Source organism: Protopterus annectens, chromosome 15.part0, assembly GCF_019279795.1.
Source record: "Protopterus annectens isolate FY-2018-M chromosome 15.part0, PAN1.0, whole genome shotgun sequence".
Lineage (NCBI taxonomy): Eukaryota > Metazoa > Chordata > Ceratodontiformes > Protopteridae > Protopterus > Protopterus annectens.
The window spans coordinates 348,966,861-348,991,519 of record NC_056749.1 but is presented as its reverse complement, the minus strand read 5'-3'; the positions used below and the strand labels follow the sequence as shown (position 1 = coordinate 348,991,519).

Here is a 24,659-nt window from a genome sequence, read left to right as displayed (position 1 = left end):
GAAATGCTGTTCTCAGTATTTCCAAGAGGACAGTATCTGAGAAAATTACAGAAATTCAAGCATATGCATATACACACATTTTAGTGCTAAACAATCATAAATATCTAAAACATAAATATGAATATATTACACATTAATAACTTGCAAAAAATTTTTTCACACTTAGTTCTGTAAGCAGGCATTCCTGACCTACGTGCTGACTGGCCATGTGAGATGCCATTCTTTGTGGACACCACTCTAGATATTTTACTGCTAAAGAAGTATAAATATCTGCAAAGTGGTGCTATAAATATATGTATACAGAGAGAGAGAGAGACACGAGATCCTGTGCTTTAGTTGAACTGTAACTTAGTTGACAGTTTTCTTTTTTTTTGTTGACTTAATTTGGTCAACATAAAAGCTGTTCATATTTGTGCAAGATCAGTATAATACCAAGGCTGGGGAAAAGGCCCCTTCTTTGGTAATGTGCAATCCTGAAGCTGGTAAAGTTAATTAGTGGGAGGTGTAAGGGGTACAATCCCCTACAAGGCTGGGTTCCCCTGCAAAACATTGTTTTCTATTTGCATGCAGATAATGCTGTCAATTTTTTTTCAATTATTTTTTGTTGACATTTTCTTGTCAACTTTATGTAGTTTGGATGTTTGTCTATATATATATATATATATATATATATATATATATATATAGCTTTGCAAGCTAGCCAACTGTTGTGTCTTAGGTAGAATGTGACCCATACAGCTAAAGTTACTGTAGCAGTGATCTAATGATGATCATCATGACTTGCGGATAATGTATGTCAGAATTTGAAATAAATGAATAAATACATAACATTTAAAATGGCCAAACTGCACTTGGAAGCACTGATATCTTTGCAGGAACATTTATGTTTTCATGTGTATTTGCTTGGTACAACACAGACTGATAACACTCCTGGAAATTAAATCTTCTCCCACAGTATATTCCTGGAAACTAAATCTTCTCTCACAGTACTGCATTGTTCTTTATTATACCTAAAGAAGGATCGCATGCTATTTCAGCTGATCATCTCTGCAAAGTAGCTGGAATTATCAGTCTACTGACTTCCTATAAATAAATAACAGATTTTATATTTTTCTTATAACAAGCAAATCATTATCTTTATGGTGTTTCTACACAAACTGACACACAAACATTTTTAACATTCTACAATGCCCTATGTTTCTTTGCCCTCAGTCCCACCTGACAGCAGTACTTAAGTAAATAAACACATTGCTAGTATGCTGATATAAATTTTGGCAACTTTTGAGTATTGTCCCCTTTCCTTTGGATAATGATGGATGCCTAGAAAGGTAATAGTCACTCGTTCTCTGTTTTCTTGTACTGCAGTGTGCAATGTACATTGGCAACCAAAGAACCTCCCTCGCTGTTGAGTAATTGTATTTGTAACCTGGAATTGTAAAACTCTCTAGCAGCTAATGGCCAGAAGCTACATAAATTATTTTCCATAATGAGAAATGTAAATAAGTTCATAAGACTAAACAATTGCAGTTTTTCACACTAGAAATATCTCTTTTTCATGTCAGTTAAACATCTACAGGGATAAGCTATGACTTTGTTTTACGTCCTGTCTTTTGACTTTATATAGCAACCAGGCCTGCTCAGCATGTACATGCTCTTAAAATAGTTCATATTTCTGGTCAAATTATCTAAGTTCAAAAGTAAGACAAGAATGTTCTAGCCTAATGGCCATCAAGGAACACTGATTCTCAATTGGGTCAAATATCTTTTCTCCCATCCAAGTTTCTATTTTTTTTAACTTCTACACTCTCTGATCTTCTCACATCCTCTGGTATTTTATTTCATAATATTACCATTCTTTCATTTAAGTAGGAATGGAATAACTTCATTTTAGATAGTGTAGAATGGAATCTGAGATTGTTGTGCCTTTGTGTTTTATTACTTTTGCAGATTTCAGTGTTAAGTAATGTCTATGACACTGTGTCTTAAAAAATTTAAATGCAAAATTAAATTCCAGAGTTTGTGTGTGTGTATCTATATATATATATATATATATATATATATATATATAAATATATATAGGTTCCCTTTGGAATCTCGAAATACTGAAATGTTGAATTTCAGTATCTTGAGACCAAATTGTCAAATCTGCAGTTGCGCGAAACTGCAGAATATTGAACCCAGAAATGTCGAACCCGCGGTACTGACAGTGCATTAGGTAAGTGTCATGTTTTTTAAGATTTTTGGGGAGGGTTTGTGTGTACGTCAGTGCGTTGTGGAGCGTTAGGTGTGGGTTAGGGTAGGTAGGTAAGAGTGTGAGTATGTCAGTGTTGAGAGTGGTGGTGTTTGTATGTATGTGATGTGGGCTTCTTTCTCTTAAATTTAGAATTGCTAATTAAATTTAAGAGAAAGAAGCCTACATCTTTTTATATGTTTTCTTTACGAAGAGAGCTAAATTAAGCAAGCATAGACAAGACATTAAATGTTCATTAAGTCACTTTATCATGTAATCCTGGCAATCAACTGATCTGATTTTTTTTTTTTTTTTGCTTTTGAGTCTCATAGAACTATATTTAATGGTTTTGGATTTGTATATTTTACCATGGCTAAGCACATATCTACTTTTAGAACTACGTGACTAGTAGATAAGTAATTTTTTTATATATACTTAAACCATATTAGAAATTGTAGTTTGTTTTATTTATTTTTTATTACACATTGGCAGATCATGTACTGTCTAATTTGCTGTCAGAGTCTCTATAGCTGATTGGACAGCTTGTTATGATGTCATAACTGGAATTAGTTTCTGATTTGTGGTTTGGATTTTAAATAGTGAGTGTTAACTTCTGTATTTTTAAAGTCTGATGAAGTGTTGAGGACAACGTGAAAGCGCTTACTAAGTTATAATAAAAGCTTTTGGGTTTACTTTACTTAGCCGTGTTTGTTGTCACCCAGTTTTTATTCTGGTTCTGTTCTTTGTGTACTGGTGTGACAACTTCATCCCAGCTGTGCGTTTTTTTACTCTTTTGGACTTGCATGATTAAATTCACGTTTCCCATTAAGTAGCTTAAAGGAGACCCCTTCATTAACACTTGTGGCAAGCTCAGCTTTGTCTAAATGAACAGAAGTGCTGCATATGTTATGTATGTTTAGTGCAGCCTTGCCATTGTTACCATCAATACAACGTGACCACACTGCTTTATGACAGAATCCGGATTATCACCTTGTGAGTGCTCATTTTCCCTTATTATAATACTTTCATCAGCTGTGGATGACAGACTACTACAGGGGTTTGTATGCAATTTGCACTTCATTTTGTTTCTATTTTAATTTTATATATCTTTTTTTGCAATTTAACCAGAGTTAATAATACCCTTTTTTGCTTTTTACCATTTTCATTCTGTTAAAGTCTTGTAACATGCTGTTATTCCCATTTCGCCCTATTTTTAGCTCAGCCTTGGTGTCTTGTACTCATTCATTTATAAATTCCCTCACTGTTTAGGGCCACCCCATTACTCCATGTGCAGCTTATTTTCTAATTCAGCTTCTTAATTCTAAAACAGAATTCAGTTCTACGAATTCCATGCAGTTCATACAGTATGAGGGGTTAATTCACACCCACCATATTTAATAAAATACTTGTTCTTCATCAAATCTTCCAAAATAAATTATTTTAAAGAGTCTTGGTTTAATTAGAAATGATCTACTAAATTAGTCTCTTTGTTTTAATAGTATCTCATTTTATTATTAGAACTCAAGACTCTCCTTTTGTTTTTCAAATGCAGACTCATCTGTGTGTTGTTCAAATGAGCTATTTGCATTAGCTCTCTCACTGGTGATTGTTAGTGTACTAATGCTCAAGATAAAAAAATTAAATATTTACAGTTCCTAACAAACTACTTGTTTCTTTTACATTTCAAGAAAACAAAATATTGTGCAATGCTTTAACATAGTTTGAATCACACAATATCCCATAAAGATAATATAGCCTTAATATATCATTACACAATTCAAATTTGTCCCTGTTTAATGTCAAGCAAGTTTGTCTAAACATTTCTAGGACATGTTTTGCACGCACACTTTTTGTCTTTATATATTCTGGCATGTTATTACTATAATTTGTTTGGTTAGGAATTCATTTTCCTGGCCTGTGTATAGAATCTGTAAATATTTGTACAGCACACCTTATAGCAAAACACATCTCTTACACCTTCTCAGGCCTACAAATGTGGAGAATATTGTTTTGTTTTAACTCTTTGATGTAACTCATGTTGGTGGTATCTAGATTTCAAAATTCATTACTTTAAATACTTCACAACCATTTAATTCAATGACATCATTTAACATGGTTAAGTGTCTCTCTCTCTCTCTCTCTCTTTGTAAAGCCATATCATGGCTTATCTATTCCTAAGCAAACTTCACCACTACAAGTTTGGCTTTGTAGAAATTATTATAGGCACAAAGTAGGATTTGTAACTGATTCAATAATACCACTTTCTTCCAAGATTTTTAAGTCTTTTTTTTTGATAGCTCAATGAAAGGTATATACTTAATATAACACTTATCCATAATGTTTTCTTCTGTCCTCCTGAACAAATGGGTATATCAGATCCATATAGATCTGATGCCTGCAGCTTTAGATCATTTGATCCATGGCTCAGACTCCTCCCCTACCCATAATTCCCCTCCAGTAAAAAGTACCACAGATCAAGTTTGCCTGCCTTACACAGCCACATATGTTAGTAATAAAACAATATGAGAGTGGGCAAAGTAATACAGACAGTGGCTATAATAAATACAAGGCTCTGAGATGATCCAGTGCAGTCAGTTGGGAGCCCAAGAATATTGAAAATTTGGCAGGGGGACAGAGGGAGAGAAAGCTGAGGAAGATGGAAACAGACAACAGAGATCTAGCATTATGGTAAGTACATGACTTTCACATCCACTGCTGTCTCTTCCATCCATCCACAACTGGTGGGACAGTGTCCCTACGTATTTAAGCCCTGGGAAGTCTCATGGAAGGATATTTTTAGAGGATGGTGGAAACAAATGAAATCCTAAACCTGGACTGAAATCCAGCTTGTAATGGTATATAAAGATAAGCACAGCAGCCCAAGTATCCACAGCACAGACATCAACAGGAACTCTGGAGAAGAAAAGGCTATGGAAATGGCAACCACTCTAGTAGAATAAACTGTAGGGTTGCAGGGCATTGATAACTCACCTTCCTTATAAACAAAGGAAATACACTGGGACAACCACCTGGAAAGAGCTACTTTGAAAATATGTTTTCCCAACTTGATCAAAGAGAAGGAAACAGAGATGATAATTTTTCTTAAATGTTTTGGTACAATGTAGGTCAAATCTCAATTAGCAATGCACATCCACCAAAAACATAGTGTACTCCCCCTTGTTGGGGAAATTCAGAAAGAAAACTGGCAAGTTAATCATCTGATTTGGGTCTATATCAGTTAATCAAAAGCTTAACTTGAGCAAATCACAATTTGTCAAACTGACTCAAGTGAAAGCTCAATTAAGAGAACGATAGTTTAAGCAAATTTTTTCCCAGGGAAAGGACATGGTTGGCCATCATCACGAATTTGCCCTTTTCTCCACTGTAGTGCGATCTTAGAGTTGGTGTATTTAGTTGGGGGGGGTGCAGCCCCCCCCCCCCCACTTTGCAAAGCTTTAAATTTTGTTTTGCTTGTTACTGTCGGTGGGTGGGCAACTAGTTTTTTTTCCCTAAAACAGTTTTCACTCCAGTGATCATTCACTTAATTGAGCTTTTGCTTAAGTTAGTTCGACAAATAGAGATTCGCTCAATTAAGCTTTTGATTAAATGATATAGACCCTCTAATTCAATGTAAATGCTAAGGCTACCTTGGGAAGAAACGTAGGGTTGTTCCACAGTGAAATTGCAAAATATCACATAAGATGGCTTACATGAGAGAGCTTAAAGCTGTGAAATTCCTTGAGTGGAGGTAACAGCTACAGGAAAAGGCATCTTTGAATAAAGAGATACTTTAATTCTGCAGTAAGATTAAAAGGGGGGTTGATCAAAGCCTGAAGTGTGAAGGTAATATCCCAGGAAGGAATACAGTCCATTAAAGGATGGTAAAAAAGAACTGTACCCCTTAAAAAGGCATTAGATAACTTCAAGGAAGCAATAGGGGGTCTGTTTATCGCCACAGAAAATTAGAGATGGCAGCCATTTAAACCTTAAAAGTAGTATAACTAGCCCATCTTGGAAAAGGCCAGCTAAAAAATCCAAAACGGAAGGAAATGGGGCTGAAAAAGATCCATGATCCTTTTGATAGCCCATACAGAAAAATCTTTTCCATTTACTTCTGTAAACCTTTCCATTGGAAGGTTTCTGAGGGTCTGTTAGGCTAAGAAGCACCAGAGCAGAAATCTTGGACTGTATGGCCATTATTGGAACTGGAGAAATGATGAGGTTAATTGCAGGGCTGCTATGTCCAGTTGAGACTTGCAGTATGGGTGAGAGATGAGGTCTGCAGGATCTTCCAGCACCCTAGGTGGGCATACCAAGTGAGGACCGAGGTAGGGGGAACCATACCTGTCGAGTCTAAAAGGGAGTGATGAGGATCATCATCACCTTGCACCACATGGCTTTCTGAAGAAATTTTGGTGTGACAGGAGTGGGAGATACGCATACAGGAGACTCCAAGATTAAGTGTCAACAAGAGCATCCCTTGGTGTTTCTCTCTTTCTCTTCTTGGGATTCAGGGAAAAGTAGTGGCTGCACTTAGAGTTGGAAGATATTGCAAACAGGTCACAGCATGGCTGGTCTCAGTGGCTGAAAATGTGTGCAGCCATGGCTTGACTGAGTGACCACCTATGAGACAGAAGAAATGACCTACTGTGCTTGTCTACTAAAATGCTGCAATTCCCGAGAATGTGTAGTGGCACCAGAAAGTGCTGGGAAGACATCGTCCACTGTCAAACCCTCATAGCTTCTCAACATAAAGGGTATGAGCATGCTCCTCCAGTTTATTGATTTACCAGACTACAGACACGTCTGTCTGGATCAAAATCATACCCCTGGTGAGGGAGTCCTGAAAGACCTGCAAAAGAAGGGGGACTGTTCTTATCTCCAGGAAAATTATGTGATGGCTGGCCTCTGTTGGTTACAAAGCTATAGCAAAGTATACCTGTCACAGGTCTGTAGCACGATTTCCTATAGACCTTAGTCAGATAATGACCTTCGTGTCGATAGATGGTCACATCCAAATAGTTGATCTCTACAGGTGAAAAGTCTAGCGTGAACTTTAAAAAACCTTCCATATTATTAATGTGTTCAAGAAAGGTGTTCAAAGGACCTGGTGCACCATTGAACACCTTTCTTGAACACATTTCTTCGACATGAAGATCATTATCTGACTAAGGTCTATAGGAAATCATGCTACAGACCTGCATTTTTACACAGGGATAGTATGCACAATCCCAAAGTTTTTGATAATATAGTTAGGGGGCAAGCACTGAGGATGTCAAGACTCTGCTGTGAGTATATTTCCTTACAACATGAGTTGAATAAACTTAAGGATGGTCTCCTAAAGAGGGGGTATTACCCTGAAGAAGTAGATAATTTGTGTGTAACAGTGGATAAATTTAGATGCACCAAGAGTAAACCTTACTATTCTAACAGGGCAAAGGAAGTTTCCAGAAGAACCAATACTAATACATGTTTGAAATTACCAGTAGTAATACCTTATAGTAAAAACATTTCCAACATTCAACAAGCTATATTTACCAATTGGAACATGCTTTTGGTAGATGATAGAACCAAAGCAATTGTGGGTAATTGTCCGACATATGTTTACAAGAATATGAAGACTCTTAAACAATTGTTGTGTTTTCCCAATTTAAATTCCCCTGACAAAATTGTTTCAATGTATCCCTGCTTTGGAATGAAAAAATGTGGCACCTGTGCACAATGTCAGGCAACAGATGAATCTAGGTATTTTAGACATCCGAATACAGGGAAATTATGGGAGATTCGCTGTAGTTCTGACTGTGGCACCAAGAATGTTGTTTATGTAGCGTATTGTAAAACATGTTTTAGTTTTTATGTAGGAAAGACAAACAGAACGCTCAGAGAGCGTATACGAGATCACATGTATTGCTTTACAAGGGGACAGTGCTATAGTGCATTAGCAAAGCATATGCTGTTAGAAGGTGAAGGTCATGTGTTTGTTTTTCAAGTTCTGCATGTTCAAGATCCCAGTATTAGAATGGGAGATAATGTTAATTTAGCTGAACAAGCAGAATTAAAATGGATATTACGATTGGCAGTGCACAGAGGAAGGGGCTTAAATGAGTGTGTTCCATTAAAGCCTGTGCTTAAAGCTAGATCACTTAAATAATATTCTTGGTTCTAGCGTATATAAATTTTAAATTATAGTATTAAGTATTTAAGTATTTGATTTTGATTGTATTATTTATTATATGTTTTATGAAATGTTTTTTCTAAAATTTGCAAGTGTATGTATACTTTTAACTAGCTATTTAATTAGAATGTGACGTATATAAAATACATGGCTGAAGTATACGGATTACGTCTGAGGAAGCGGAAACTAAAGTCTGTGAAAGCGCTAACGTTTTATCCTTTGAAATAAATAGTTCTTCGTTTACTTTTGGTGATTTTCAAGTATTTATTCAAATGTGTTTTTGCAGTGGTTGTTCGATTGATTCTTAAGAGAGCTACTTTTCCAGTTGCTGTATTAACTTCAAGTGGATTATTTTCTTTGACAACACTGTTTCTTCTTTGGATTTATTGGGCTGTTTATTTCATATATATATATATATATATATATATATATATATATATATATATATATATATATATATACACACACACATACATATATGTGTGTGTGTGTGTGTTTGTGTCACCTTTCGGCAGTATGTTTTGACTCCTCTACAGAAATAACAGTGTATGTATTTTTCCTTCCCTGGACAGTGTTATGTGAAAATGATCGCTCACAACATGTAAAACATTTTTTAACTGGTTGCTTCTTCATTGTATAATGTATTTTTTTACTTTGTGACATCTCAGTTTTGTACATACTCAACTTTTTAAGCTACTGTTCTTGTTTACTGTTCTAATCTGGTTTGTCTCATCTGTTTCCATACTTTTTCCTGGATCTGTAATACTAATAAACCTGTAAAAGCAAAATCAAGCTAGCTAACAAATGTCAAGTTTTTTTTTTCTCTTGCAAACCTTTCTTTCTTAACTTTCCTGCTACATGGCTTTGAATCATTTGTGTATTTATTGGTTTAACCTTTATGTACTATTCTATCTACATCATTTAACATGAAAAGTGATTATCTGACTTCTAAAAAGGGATGTAACAAAGAAGTACGGTCCCTTAAGTATTCAGTGCTTTAGCACTGTTTAGAGTTTCAGTAAATAAACAATGTGGTCTGGTTTCCTGTTACTGGTGTAAGTTTTAAAGAAAATAAGGCGAAGTTGGTAGCACTCAAGCTTGTGTCCTGCCTCTCACTATAGTGCATCACAAATACCATATGTTACAATGCCAACCAGTGCCTGATTTAGCAAAATGTAATCAACAGGGTAGTCAAGTGAGAAGTAATCCCTCTTGTATGGTCTGTCTGGAAGCTGTAGGCTACATGGAGGGTCTCAATCTGAAAAGCACTGCCCATGAAGCTGGTGCCCAGCATTCACAGCAGCATAGATACAGGCAATATCACTACATACAGAAATATAAAAAGACAGACCAGAAGCTATACTATTAGAAGGGGTCTATACTGAATAAGCGAACGCTGATTCATCGACCCTATTTCAGCGAACGCTTAAAATCCCGAACACCCAAACAGCAAATTTTTTCTCAGGGGAAAAAAATTGCTGGGTCAGTTTTGGGAGTTTGCCGTTTCCTTCACTGTGGTGCAATCTCGGAGTTGGTATATTTAAGTGGGGGGTGATTAATACTATTTTAATGTTTTTTTTTTTGTTTTTTTTTGCGGAACAGCGATTTTTTTCCCTGGGGAAAAAAAATCGCTGTTCCGAGTGGTCGACATTTTTGAACTAGGGTCGATGAATAAGCGTTTGCTTTTTTAAGCGTTCGCTTATTTAATATACACCCATCAGAAGAACTAGCACTATCACTTAAAACTTTTTAATCATTATCATCTGAAACGTTGCAAAAACAATTTACTTATATTTTTTATCAATTTAAAGAACATTAAGTAAATTTAAAAGAAGAACTGCTACCAGTGTTTGTTGGGTCAATGCCACAACTACAAATCTGTCCTATAGTTTTCCTGATAACACTGTGTGGTGACAGGAGACCGACGTTGGTATTTCCCAAGATCCTGAATTGGTATAGAAAGGATGTAAGCAGTTATAGCTTCTTATTCTCACATTCATCCCCAGGAAGAACATATTAACATTTTTTGATGAAGGCAAAAAGACTGGAATGACGGTCATAGCCAGAGGGGACAACCTCCAGCAGGTCTAAGGACAGTTTGTGGGGCTGCACTAGTGGTACAAAGTAATAAAGCCCTGACAATGGTCTAGGCAACCTGACTCAAATAACAGCTTAAGCACTTAACGGGACTGACAGGGGGGATTGGCATGTGGGGTGCATGTATACATGGCACATTCAATTGGGTTGGTATCCCTGATGAAGATCAGGGAAACAATTGAGTGGTGTTACTTGTAGGTACATGGGGTAGTCCTGCTGATGTCAACCTCTTGTGGAAGTGAGGAATGGTGAAGCATTGATGCCCACTGCACCCCCCCCCCCCCACACACACACACACAGACCTATGGCTTGTTACTGGATGTGCAAAGGGGACAGAGTGGAAAAAAGAAACATTATGGAACCAATTCCTGATGGCTGCCTAAATGATGCCACCTCTCAAGTGACTCTTACCTCGGTGATGAGAGAAATAATTGATCATTAGTTGAGGGGGTTGATGATCTGCAGGAAGCAACAGCAAAACTACACAATACTTGAAAATAGTAAAAATAAATGTCAGAGAGGGTCCAAAAATGGTTTAGAAACAATGTAATATTATACCATAAAACAATGAGTGCCTTCATCTCCCAAAAAAGACTTCCTCAGAATAATAACAAACCAACACAAAGGCATTACATAGTATCTAAAAACAGTTTTCATTGGCTGCAGTTAATAAATCAATTGAACCTGTTCTTTTCACATTTTTTTCTCTTAAAGAACCCAGGTATATGAGACAGCTAGTGCATAGAAAACTTCAATCTTGTTACAAACAAAGCACACACACAATTTGTGTATATGCTTATTTACCAAACAACATTATAACTGACTGCGGTGGTGGTGCTGCGGTAGCGTTGTCGCCTCACAGTAAGATGTTGTCCTGTTCGATTCTCAGCTAGAGTGTCTTCTGTGTGGAGACATGCGTGAATGGGCATACCTTCATTGAAGGTTGTACGTCAGGGCCGGCAACTCGGCATGTAAAAATCTGCTGCCAATCATTAGCGGACCGGACTTCTGCTGTGGCGACCCCTAACTGGGAAAAGCCGAAAGACACAACAAGAACCAAACAACATTATAATTGTAAGTGATGGCTGAATTGCCTATAGTTTATTAGTTTTTGTATTTAACACAGGAGCAATAGACACATTGTCAGTTAAACCAAGGGGGAATACAGCACCAAGTCTAACTTGCCACTTAATTTCCCTCAATTTTAAAAAATTTTCCAATCCTCCCTTGGAGGGCCAACCTAATTTTTTTTCCAGGATACCAAAGCAAAACTTCTTAAATTGACATGCAATAGAATGTTTGAATAGAGCGTGGTTTTCATTTTTGCTAGCAATGTCATATGTGTGTTCATATATACGTTTTTAAGGCATGCTCAGTCTTGCCAACATAAAATGCTAAACATTCAACACATTTTTCCATACTTTGGCTCTATTTTACATAAGAATTCTGTGGATTTTAGAAAGCCAGACTGCATTACCTATTTTTACTTTTTTTTTGGGGGGGGGGGCTGTTTGGGATGCGTAGGACAATGGAATTGAATTTGTTTATGGCATCTTCCAAAGGGAACATTTTTATGATATTCTAATCAATGGATGCTAAGGTAGTATTGAATGTGCCTGGGATAAAATTAGAGAGGCCAAATGAAATGGATGAATCTGTAGTGAAATGACGACATATTCGTGTAAAAGCAAGAACACTGGGATTGCTGCTGTAACGACACGTAATCCACAATCAGCTAAATAATTTTATTTATTTATTTTTTTTTTTACAAAGAGAGACAGCAACATGAAAGACTCTACTTTAGAAAATGGTAGAATGTTAAGTTTGCTGTTTTACTTAAGCATGCGAGGAGCACATGGAAGATGGGATGGGGCAGGGATAGGCTTGCCACATCTGCAAATGAGCACCGTGTAGCACTATGGTAGCCCCTCTAAATTATTAGTCTCTTTTTTCTTCATTTTTGCATGGTCATGTGGAACATTACATGAATTTAGTCCATCTGTTGTATGTACAATTCAACAGTCACATTTCGATAATATTCTAACAGAATGGATTCATATAATAAGCTCAACAAAATGATCATAACATGAGAACTAACATAATACAGCACAATTGTATATAAGGAATTTTGCAGGAGAAAGCTGTTCTGCACCACCTTCATTGGAGGAATGCTTGTAAATCTACTTTCCCCAAGTCTCTGTGTTCTTGGAATTGCTATACCTAAGAAAAGGTGGGGATACTGGGGGGCTTGCGCCCTTACAAAAACAGTCCACCGCATTATGTAAGTCAATATGTGGCCAGAGGTGCTGTGGGTTACTGTAGCTGTAAACAGCTGCAGTTCAATAAACAGGGACTTTGCTGAAATCTGATGCCAGTGAAATGAGATTTCAGTCACTTGAAGTACACCAAATGTGCTTCAGTCTAAACAGATCCAGATTTAATAATTGCACATCAAAGCCCATTATCTAGTCAATTTTTGTATGCCACATCAAACAATACAAAATAAGGTTAAATAACTTGCTCACAGCTATTCAAGGGCTTCATGGTGAAATATTTATTACGTAATGACTGACACAGAACACTGATCTCAGTGGACAATTTTCAGGATCAGACATGAGGTATACAGCCAGTGGTAAAATAAAACCCACAAAATTATATATACATGCAGTCACAACAATTTAAACAAGAAATCACAAAACAATTTACATAAGCATTATTGACAGAATCAAGCATTTACCATAAAAGTGAAAACCTGAACATTCATGTACGACTTACCTGAATCTTCATCAGGAGTATGAACCAGTATGGGAGGCCGCTCCCTTGGAGTGCGCTTAGTAAGAGTAATTGGTTTGTGCCGCCTAGGAGTTATTCTTGGAGGAGGGATTGGAGGAGCATTTGTAGTATCTTCTGGAGGACCAGAGAAAATCTAAAAAGAAAAAAAATGTTTTGAAATGTTTAAAATAGTCACACCTGACCCATGCATCCAACTTCATGACTTGGTTACAAGTGAAGCCTTAGTACAAAATGTAAACTTTCCAAGATGCTACATTACACCAAAGAGTGAACTTTGCAGTTCACATTAAAACACACTAGTGTCTTCTTTGTGGCTTATGATGAAATATTTCAACATTATGGCCTAGATTCATTGTCATGTTATGCAGTAAGCAGTGCAGCAATGCATATGATTCTGCCACTCTCAGGCATGCTGCAATTTTGTAAGCAGACAGCGCTGTGGAGCACCAAGGAAAACTGCACATGAACCTATGTGTCTGTCTATCTACCTATTTACACACAGACACACACACACATATTTTATATATATATATATATATATATATATATATATATATATATATATATATATATATATATATATATATATTTAGATAGATAGATAGCTAAATGCCGATATAGACATAAATAAATAAATTACATACTGAAAATCTGACTTTTCAATATAGGCCCTAGACAGAACTCCTTTCATAAGCATTAAAAGTGGTTGATCGAACATTGTATGTTTAGTAATACAACGATTGCTATAGTTGTTTGACCATGTGCATGTAAGTTGGTCCTGCATGATGGCCATCCATGCAGCTGAGTGGAGAAATAAATGCCCCACTCCCCAACTACTTCCAGAGGTTTATTTGCAAGAAAATGGACCTTGTAACCCTGATTCTGTGGACTGTGCCTTCCTTTTCACAACATTTCAGCTTTCCCTTCACCGTAGGTCCAAAGAGGGAGGAACCAGCAAAAGTGTCATAAGTGGAGGATGCCTTAAAGTTGTCTGCAAAGTGGCATAGGTGAAACCACGCATGATGCCAAAGAGTGATGCCTGTACCTGCCACCCTAGCTTCTCCATCAGCTGAGTTATAAAGCAGTCACATGGATCACATGGAGAGGTTTGCATTGTTTAACAATGTATCCACTGTTTTACGTAGCTGTTCACTGAATCCTGTGAGTGTGGCTTGTGCAAAGTATCCACTGCCTGTTTTGCTAGATACCTTTGAAAGTAGTTCATATGAGGTAAGTAATTTGATTTCCTTAGGATGAAAGTACTCAAAGGTGCAGGCTCATTTCTTTTTTTTCCATAATCAATCAGTAACCCATAATCAATCTTTATTATTTTTTCCGAGTTATTCTGCATTTTACCTATCTATTTAGATTCTCCATTAGGGGGATGGACAGTGACAGACTCATCTGTGAACTCTGTCTTCTCTCTCTATCTTGGTGGTTGCAGGAACTATCACAGACTCCATCAGAAGGCCCTTTGAACAGTACTGCCTATCTTTAAAAAGATGCAAAATTTTCTCAGGTTTACAGGGAAAGTACAGTTGTGTATACTTACCATAAATGTAGATGTTCGAGTGTATTCACTGTTGCAGTCATCACACTTGGGTTATCCTGCCAGGGGTGGCCCTCAGTTGGCCTGTATACCAGAGGCTTAGTATTTCTGCGTCGGTGGCTGTCGCTCCAGGACTGACGTCAGGTCGTCAATGGTATAAAATCAGGCAGCCGACACCATTACATCAGTTTTTCTTCCCCCAAATGTCAGGAGCCCCCAAATAGGGAGATAGGTTATGGTGGAAGTAAGTACAGTTTTGTACCTACCATAAATGTAGATGTTCGAGTGCTAATACAGCTGCAGTCATAACAGATGGGTTCTCCTGCCGTCAGGCGGGTCCTCGGTCGGCCGAATTCCAAAGTCTAGGTCCGGCGTCGGTTGTCGTCGCTTCTTCCCTGACGTCAGTGCGACAGGGGTATAAAGGAACCAGCCGACGCCATTTTCTTCAGTTTTTCTTGCCCCAGATGTCAGGTGCCCCCAGAAGGAAGGCAAAAATAAATTTGTGTGATAATGCAGTGCTATATAATCAAAATACAGTAGTTGCAAGCAAATACATCATAAATGAAAACCCCAATCAGGTTGTATGAGGATGTGTTAGCCTATAGGCCTGTCTCAAGAGGGGAAGGAGGGAGGGAAACCTGGACTGCAGCTGTATTAGCACTCGAACATCTACATTTATGGTAGGTACAAAACTGTACTATGTTCATCGTGCATACAGCTGCAGTCATAACAGATGGGTAGAATCCCAAAGCTAAGAAAGGGGTGGTAGGCACTAGGTGGAACTAGGAGGAGCCAAAATGCCCTGCAAGACTGCAGTGGCAAAGCCTGCTCTAGATTTGGAGTATAATGGTAGGTTGTAGTGCTTGGAGAAGGTATGCACAGAACTCCAAGTGGCTGCTTCCAAAATATCTTTGGTAGGAACTCCTCTGAGGAAGGCTGCAGAGGTGGCTGTGGCCCTGGTGGAATGAGTTCTAATGCCTGTAGGAACAGTTTTGCCATGAAAGGAAGAGCAAAAGCGTATGCAGTGGGCTATCCATTTTGAGATTGTCTGTTTGGAAATTGGCTTCCCTTGAGCTCCTACCGCATAGGCCACTAGGAGCTGTTCTGATTTTCTGAAAGGCTTTGTTCTGTCCAAATAATAACGCAGCTGTCTGTGGATGTCCAAGGAATGTAGTAATCTCTCCCCTTTGTTTTGAGGATAAGGATAAAAAGTAGGTAAATGTATGGCCTGATTTAAAGCTACCTTGGATACCACTTTAGGCATAAAGGACGGGTTGGTTCGTAAGGAAACTCTGTCCTGATGGAAGATGATAAAAGGCTGGACAGCCATGAGAACCTGTAGTTCTGAAACTCTACGAGCTGAGGTGATAGCCAGAAGGAAAGCTGTTTTCCAGGACAAATATTGCAAATCTGAAGAGGCAGCTGGCTCAAAGGGAGGCAAGGTCAATTTTTCCAGAATGAAATTAAGATCCCAAGCAGGTATTGGTTGTTTCCTTGGAGGCCTTAAATTCTTAGCCCCTCTGAGGAACTGTCTTAAGAGAGGGTGAGAGAATAAAGGTGGATCAGTGTTGTATTCTGCAGAAATGGCTGAGGCATGTATTTTGATGGAGGAGAAAGAAAGTCCACTGCTTAGCAGTTCAGCCAAATATTGTAGTATTTGAGATAAATTCAGTTTTCCAGGATCCTGGCCCTTTTTCTCATTCCAGACACAAAAACGTTTCCATTTTGCGGAGTAAGCTTTTCTAGTTGATGGCCTTCTGGCCTCCAAAATGACATCCTGCACCTCCTTGGAGAGTAGGGCCTGTTGAGATGCTAAGGAATCTTCCATACAGCTAGACTGAGTGTTTTTAGCTGGCTGTGAAGAGTTTTGAAACTGTGCTGAGTCAGAAAAAGAGGCATTAGAGGCAGGGTCCATGGTGGGGAATGCGTCAGGCTCCTCAGGAGTGGGTACCAGTGTTGCCTTGGCCAGTCGGAGCAATGAGAATCATCTTTGGTCTGTCTGCTTTGGTCTTTAATAGAACTTTGGGCAGCAGAGGAAGAGGAGGGAAGACATAAACTGTCATTGATGTCCAACTGAAAGAAAGAGCATCCACTCTCCAGGCCTTTGGATGGAAGATCCTTGAGCAGAATTTTGTCAATTGGTGATTCTTGTGGGAGGCAAAGAGATCTATGTCTGGCCTTCCCCATTCTTGGATTATTTCTGTAAAAACTTTTGGATGCAATCTCCATTCATGTGGATCTGTCATATTCCTGCTTAGGTTGTCTGCCAGCGTGTTTTCCTTGCCTGGCAAATACTGTGCTTGTAGTTCCATTTGTAAGTCCACGGCCATGTTCCAAAGTGACATGGCCAGTCTGCATAGGGGGTAAGAATGTGTTCCTCCCTGTTTGTTTATGTACCACATAACTGTGGTGTTGTCCGTTCTTATCAATAATTGACCTGGTTGTAGAAGGTCCTTGAAAGCTATAATAGCATTTATTACTGCTAGCATTTCTCTTTGATTGATGTGAAGGTGCTTTTCTTTTTGGGACCATTTGCCCTGAATGCACCGATCTGTCATGTGCGCCCCCCAGGCGTAATCCGAGGTGTCTGTTGTGATGACTTGAATTGCTTGAGGCTTGCTGAATGGAAGACCTGTGTTTGTTTGACATGCTTGAGCCCACCACAGAAATTCCTTTTGCAGACATGGAATTAGTGGTATTATTGTTTCCAAACTGTGGCTGTGTTGAGACCATAGGTTTTTCAGGTACCATGAATCCTGCAAGATGCCATGAATCCCAGAGCCTGCAGGATTTTCCTTGCAGTCAGCCTGGTGCAATTTGCTAGTGTTCTAAAGTATTGTATTAGTTGCCCCTGCTTCTTTGGCGTGAGGTAGGCCATCTGGGAGTTTGTGTCCAAATTGGCACCCAGGAAAATTATCTTCCGAAAGGGTATTAGCCTTGATTTCTTTTTGTTGACTGTGTATCCCAGAGATTTCAATAACATTATTACATAAGCCAGATGTTTCAGAAGAATGTGCTTGCTGTCCGCATGGATCAGGCAGTCGTCCAAATAGGGGTATATTTGTATCCCTTGAAGTCTGCAGTAGGCAATTACTGATGCCAGGCATTTCGTGAATACACTGGGTGCAGTAGATAAGCCAAAGGGCAATGCAGAGAATTGATAATGGGTTGAACCTGCAAGAAATCTGAGGTACCTTCTGCAATTTTGTCTGATTGGGACATGCAGGTATGCCTCCTTGAGGTCCAATGTTACCAGCCAAGACTCCTTGCCCAGCATGGGAAGAAGTTGCTGTAGAGTGAGCATCTTGAATTTTGGTACGAGTAGAAATGTGTTTAGGATGGATAGATCCAAAATAGGTCTCCAATCTTTTCCCTTCCTTGGCACCAGAAATAGCCTGGAATAAAAACCTTGACCTTGTTCGTGTGTAGGAACCTCTTGAATAGCTTTCATGTTTATGAGATCTGTAATTTGTTTTTGTGCCTTTGCCCTTTGATTGTGTGGCAGGTTTGGCATGCCTCTCATTTTTGGAAGGGTGTGAAAATGGAATTTGTAGCCTCTGTTTATAATGTCCAGGATCCATTTGTCCTTTGTGACAACATGCCAATTTTTTGAAAATAATGCCAGCTTTCCTCCTAAGGGGGCTGCCATTTGAAACTTGGTTGGCATGCAAAGGGGAAAGTCATTGGGTTTGCTTTCTGAAGGATTGTGAGTTGTCCTCACCACCTCTTTGTGTAGGAGCTTGCCATTGTCTGCCTCTATACGATCCTTGGGATTGTCCTCTGCCCCTCGGGCGCCTGTATCTGCCTCTTTGGGGTCTGTCTGTGGCAGGAAAGGACCAGTTTTTGGAAGGCCAATTTCTACTAAAACGTGAGGGTTGAACCTGTAGAAATTCTTTCACAGTTTGCATTGATTTAGCCTTTTCCTCCATTTTCATTAATACCTCCTCAGCATTAGCACCAAATAGTACATCCTTTTGAAGAGGGGCGTCTAGTAATTTAGCTTTGACATGATCAGGCAAGGCTTGTTCCTTGAGCCAGGCATGCCTACGGTTGACTGATCCTGTAACAGCAGCTCTACATGAGGCCTCTAGAGCATCAAAACCACATTGTAAGGTATGCTTACCCACTTGTTCTGCACTATGCATCAAATCCTGCAACTCCTTCAAGTCTGGTTGTTCAGGTTGTGACATTTTACTCTTCAATTGTGATAACAAAAACTGTTGGTATTTTAGCATATGAAACTGACAGTTTAAGGCCCTCATGGATAAGGTAGCCGAGGTATATACCTTTTTTTCCCACGTTTCTAAGGATCTGGAATCTCTCTCGGAAGGCAATGGATTTTTGGCAATGGAGGCCTTGACTCCCTTGGGGCCCTGTGAGATGGTTTCTGGGTCAGCAGCATGGCTTTTGTAAAGAAATTGGTGTGAGTCAGGAACCCTGTAGTACCTGTCAGGCTTAACTGGAGCTGGAGGTAGAGAGTCTGGGTTAAGGCAGGCCTCCGAGTAAACATCATCTAGGATGTCCAAGACAGGAGGTATAGCCAGAGGCCTATGCTGAGGTAACAAGAGAAATTTCCTGAGCCTTTTCTTGGAATCTGAATAATCCTGGCCTTCCCAGTGGAAGTGTTCCCTTAAGGTATGCAAAGTTTCCCCAAATGAGTAATCCTCAGGGGGGGGGATACAGAAGGGATGGACTCCTCCGCATCAGAGTCTTCAAAAGGGGAGTAAGAATGTTCCTCATCATCAGAGTGCTCTGAAATAATGGAGCCCTGATCAGAGGAGGGGGAATCTTCCTCCACTCTGGGCCTTTTATCCGGTGGGGGCTGAGAACCTCTGATTAAAGTAATTAAATCCTCAGCCATTTTAAGCATCTGTTTCTTAGGCATGGGGCCTGGAGATGGGCCCTGGGTAGCTGGTCTCTTAGGGTGCATGGTTGCTTTAGACTTTGTGAAAGCCTTGATGGAGAAAGAAGAGGAAGGTCTGAAGACACCTTGAGTGGAGGTGGACCTGTCCACATTCTGAGTTTCAACGCCAAGAGTGGCTTCGGTATCTGTAGTCGGGTGTGGGCGAGGAGCCTGCGACTGGCACAGGAGACACCGACAAAGAAGTGTCGCCGGTAATCAGGGGCTGCGAGGCGCTCACTGAGAACCGGACCACGGTAGTCGGCTTTGGCGTGGTGTCGGTAGAGGCCGCGGACCTCGTGTGTCGGTCCTTGTCTTTGCGTTTTAGACAAAACCGGAGTCGGAGTATCCGACGACATAGTATAGTTAAATGCTTTCCCAAAATAATGCTGGGCGAACTCCGCCCGACGCTTAATAGTGCGTTTGTTGAAAGTAGCACAAAAGCAACAGACCGAGACGTCGTGGTCTGGGCCTAAACAAGGTATACAGAGGGAATGGAAATCCTTATGCGGTATTTGCTTCCCACAAGAAATACAATTATTAACTTTGTCTGACATCGGTCTGAGGCAAGAAAAGTTTCCCCAACGGGGTACTTAGCTTTTAAGAAGACTTCGGTTTCCAAATTTCGTAATTTCAGGAGCTGGCCGACCGGCACTTGCGAACTGCTTCGGGCACCGCGCGGCAAGAAAGACTGAAGAAAATGGCGTTGGCTGGTTCCTTTATACCCCTGTCGCACTGACATCAGGGAAGAAGCGACGACAACCGACGCCGGACCTAGACTTTGGAATTCGGCCGACCGAGGACCCGCCTGATGGCAGGAGAACCCATCTGTTATGATTGCAGCTGTATGCACGATGAACATCACCACCAGTATAAAGTAAATACCAAAAATCCCTGTAAGCAGAGAGGAAGAGAGAGAGAGAGAGAGACAGACAAGGGGGAAGGAGGGTGGGAAACCAGGACTGCAACAGTGAATACAGTCGAACATCTACATTTATGGTAAGTGTACACAACTGTACTATGTTCTTTGTGTTTCACTGTTGCAGTCATCACACTTGGGTTGATTCCCAAAGTTGAAGAAAAGGGTGAAGGCAGTCAAGAACACTGCGAGCTGGCTAGGATGCCCTGAAGACTGCGGTTGCAAAACCTGCCCTGGATTTGGAAATGATAGGCAGGTGGTAATGCTTGGTGAAGGTATAAACAGAAGTCAAAGATGCAGCCTCCAGGATGTCCCTGGTAGGGACCCCCTCTGAGAAAAGCTGCAGAGGTGGAGGTTGTCCTTGTGGAATGCACACTGACCCACTTAGGGGCGGTTTCCCATTGTCTTTCTAGCAGAAATGGATACAGTGTGCTATCCATTTGGAGATTGTTTATTTGGATATGGCCTTGCCCTCTGCCCCTGCTGCAAAGCTGACTAGCAATTAGTCAGTCTTCCTAAAAGATTTAGTCCTATCCAGGTAGAATCTGAGCTGTCTGTGCACATCTAGAGAATGCAGAATCCTTTCCCCCTTGTTTTGTGGGTTAGGGAAAAAGGTGGGCAAATGAACTGATTGGTTGAGAGCCACACCGGACAGCACTTTAGGCATGAAAGTTGGGTTAGTCCTGAGGGAGACCCTATCAGCATGAAAAATGATGAAGGGCTCTACAGCCATGAGTGCTTGTAGCTCTGAAACTCTTCTAGCTGAAGTGATGGCCAGAAGCAAAGTTGTTTTCCAAGAGAGGAATTTTAACTCTGCTGAAGCTACAGGTTCAAAGGGGGGTACTGTGAGTTTTTCCAACATAAAGTTAAGGTCCCAAGCTGGGGTAGGAGCTCTTCTGGGTGGCCTTAAATTGTTAACCCCTCTTAGGAACTGTTTGATGAGAGGGTGAGAAAAGAGTGGTGGCTCTGTGCTGTAATGAGCAGAGATGGCAGAGGCATGAATTTTAATAGTAGAGAAGGATAGGCCCTTGTGTAGTAGGTCTGCTAGGTAAGCCAGGATGAGAGGTAGGGAGGGCTGTGCTGTTTCAGCTCCTTTAGCCTGGCTCCAGGTGCAATACCTTTTCCATTTGTCAGCATAGGATTTTCTAGTGCTGAGGCATCTGGCTTCACGTATAACATTCAGGACTTGCTTGCCTAGGCTGGCAACTGGAGGAGAGGTCAGGGAATAAGCCAGGCTGCCAGGTTCCGAGTCTGCAGTTGTGGATGCATGAATTCCCCATTCTGCTGGGTCAGAAGAGTTGGGATCTGAGGTAGGTGCCATGGTGCAGGAGGGACAGACTGCACAGCAGTGGGTACCAGTGCTGGCGTGGCCAGTCTGGGGCAATCAAGATTGCTCTTGGTTTTTCCTCCCTTATTTTGAGTAGTACCCATGAAAGGAGAGGTAGAGAGGGAAATACATAGATTGAGAGGTTTACCCATTGGAAGGCTAGGGCATCCACTTTCCAGGCCTTGCTGTGAGGTTCCCTGATGCAGAATTTGCTGAGCTGGTGAGTGTTGTGGGAGGCAAAGAGGTCCACCTTTGGGGTGCCCCATTTCTGGGTTACAAGTTTGAAGGTGCTGTGGTCTAGCTGCCACTCGTGTGGGTCTAGGAAGTTTCTGCTTAAGTTGTCTGCCAGAGAGTTTTGGGAGCCTGGCAGGAATTGTGCTTATAGGTGAATCTGCATGGCTGAAGCCATGTGCCAAAGGGTCATCGCGAGCCTGTAGAGGGGAAAAAGAGTGAGTTCCTCCCTGCTTGTTGATGTACCACATCACTGTGATGTTGCCTGTTTTGATCAGTAGAGGCCCTGGGGAGAGTAGGGGTCTGAAAGCTGTCACAGCATGCTGAACAGCTAGCATCTCTTTTTGGCTGATGTGCAGATGTATTTGATTTGGGCTCCAATGGCCCTGAATGCACCTGCCGTCCAGGTGTGCACCCCAGGCATAATCTGATGTGTCTGTGGTTAGGGTCTGGGCAGCGTGGGGTTGTGAGAAGGGAAGATCCTTATTGTGGTTGCATGCTGCTGCCCACCAAAGAAAATATTTCCTTAGACAGGGTATCATGGCTATGATAGTTTCCAGGTCCTGAGAGTGTTGACACCAAAGGCTTTTTAGGTACCATTGAAGTTTCCTTATATGAAGTCTGGCATATGGAATGAGTAGAAATCAGGATGCCATGAACCCTAGAGCCTGCAGGATTTTCCTTGCTGATAACTGGGTTCTGGTGGCTAGTTGAGAGAAGTAGCCTGTCAGATAGGCTTGTTTTTCTGGACTAAGGAATGCCATCTGGGATGCTGTGTCCAGGCTTGCTCCCAGGAATACAATTTTTTTTGAGTGGGTACTAGTTTGGATTTCCTTTCATTTATAGTATACCCCAGGGAGGTCAGTAGGTTCTGTACAAAGGTCAGGTGCTGTAACAGCTTTTCCTGACTATCTGCCTGAATCACGCAGTCGTCTAAGTAGGGGTAAATTTGAATATTCCTTTGTCAGCAGAAAGCAATGAATGGAGCCAGGCATTTTGTGAAAACTCTGGGAGCAGTGGATAAGGCAAAGGGAGGCGCAGAGAACTGAAAGTGCATAGATCCTGCCCTGAAATGTAGATATTTCCTGCAGGAATCCCTCACTGGGATGTGTAGATAGGCCTCTTTTAGGTCTAAGGTGGCTAACCAAGCATCCTTGGATAGCATAGGAAGAAGCTGTTGGAGGGTGAGCATTTTGAATTTTGGTATCACCAGGAAGGTATTTAGAATTGATAGATAAAGGATTGGGCACCAGGTGCCCTCTTTTCTGGGTATCAGGAAAAGCCTGGAATAGAAACCTTGGGCTCTCTGGTCTGCAGGAACAGGCTGTATTGCCCTCATAGAGAGCAGGGAATGGACTTGGTTTTGGGCCTCTGCCCACTGGTTTGGAGGAAGATCTGGGAACCCTTTTGGGGTTGGCAGAGTGTGGAAATAAAATTTGTATTCCTTGGTCACTATGTTGAGGACCCATTGGTCGAAGGTTATAGAGGCCCAGTTTTTTGCATGGGAGGAGAGTTTTCCTCCTAGGGGCACAAGCAGGTGGGCAGAGGTAAGGGGTGGAGGAGTAAGTCACTGTGAGTTCTTTCCATAAGGGGGTGGCTTAGCACTCCCTGTTTTTGAAATGGAAAAACTCCACTGCTTAGATCTCTGCATTACCTGGGAGTGTTGCCTGGGGGGGGGGGTCTGCTACCCCTAGGTCTTGTCTGAGCTGGCCTTGAGGGGGCTGGAAAGGACCTACAGTGCTTGGAGAGGCAATGCCTACTGAACCTCGGAGGCTGGACCTGTAAGAAGTATTTAACTGTCTGCATAGATTTAGCTTTTTCTTCCATCTTTTTTAAGACCTCTTCTGCCTTGGTGCCAAACAAATTGTCTTTGTTCAATGCTGCGTCCAATAGTTTTGATTTGACATGGTCTGGCAAGGTCTGTTCCTTAAGCCAAGAATGCCTTCTAAGTACAGAACCTGTGACTGCTGCCCTGCAGGATACTTCTAGGGTGTCAAAGCATTGCAAGATGTGTTTAGTACCTTGGCTTGCAGAATGCATAAGCTCCTCTAAGTCTTTATTTTCTGCACAAGCCGGAAAGTTAGATATTTTTTGTTTAAGGAGTTCCATTGTGTGTTGCTGGTATTTCAGCATGTGGAACTGACAATTTAGTGCTCTAATGGCAAGATTTGCAGAGGTGTATACTTTTTTACCCCATCTGTGTAAAGCTTGGGAATCCCTGTCCGAGGGGGTGGAATTCTTAGCTGTGGTTGCTTTTATTCCTTTAAGTCCTTGGGAGATGACCTCTGGGTCAGCAGTAGGATTTTTGAAAAGAAATTTGTGTGAGTCAGGGACTCTAATACCTATCAGGCTTCCTGGGAGCAGCTGGAAGTGTGTCAGGAGTTAAACTGGATTCCATAAAGACATCATCAACAACATATAGGACAGGAGGAATGGCT

General features: G+C 40.7%; 1 protein-coding gene across 3 annotated transcripts in view; it reads right to left on the bottom strand.

Annotated features, from left to right (window-relative positions):
* The window catches only part of OPHN1 (oligophrenin 1), a 2,670,560-nt gene that overhangs the window by 224,315 nt on the left and 2,421,586 nt on the right, over window positions 1-24,659 (bottom strand). For all 3 annotated transcript variants that reach the window (XM_044057106.1, XM_044057104.1, XM_044057105.1), the window contains one exon: window positions 13,278-13,428. In XM_044057106.1, coding sequence (XP_043913041.1) covers window positions 13,278-13,428 — 151 coding nt within the window. The remainder of the gene's footprint in view (window positions 1-13,277; window positions 13,429-24,659) is intronic.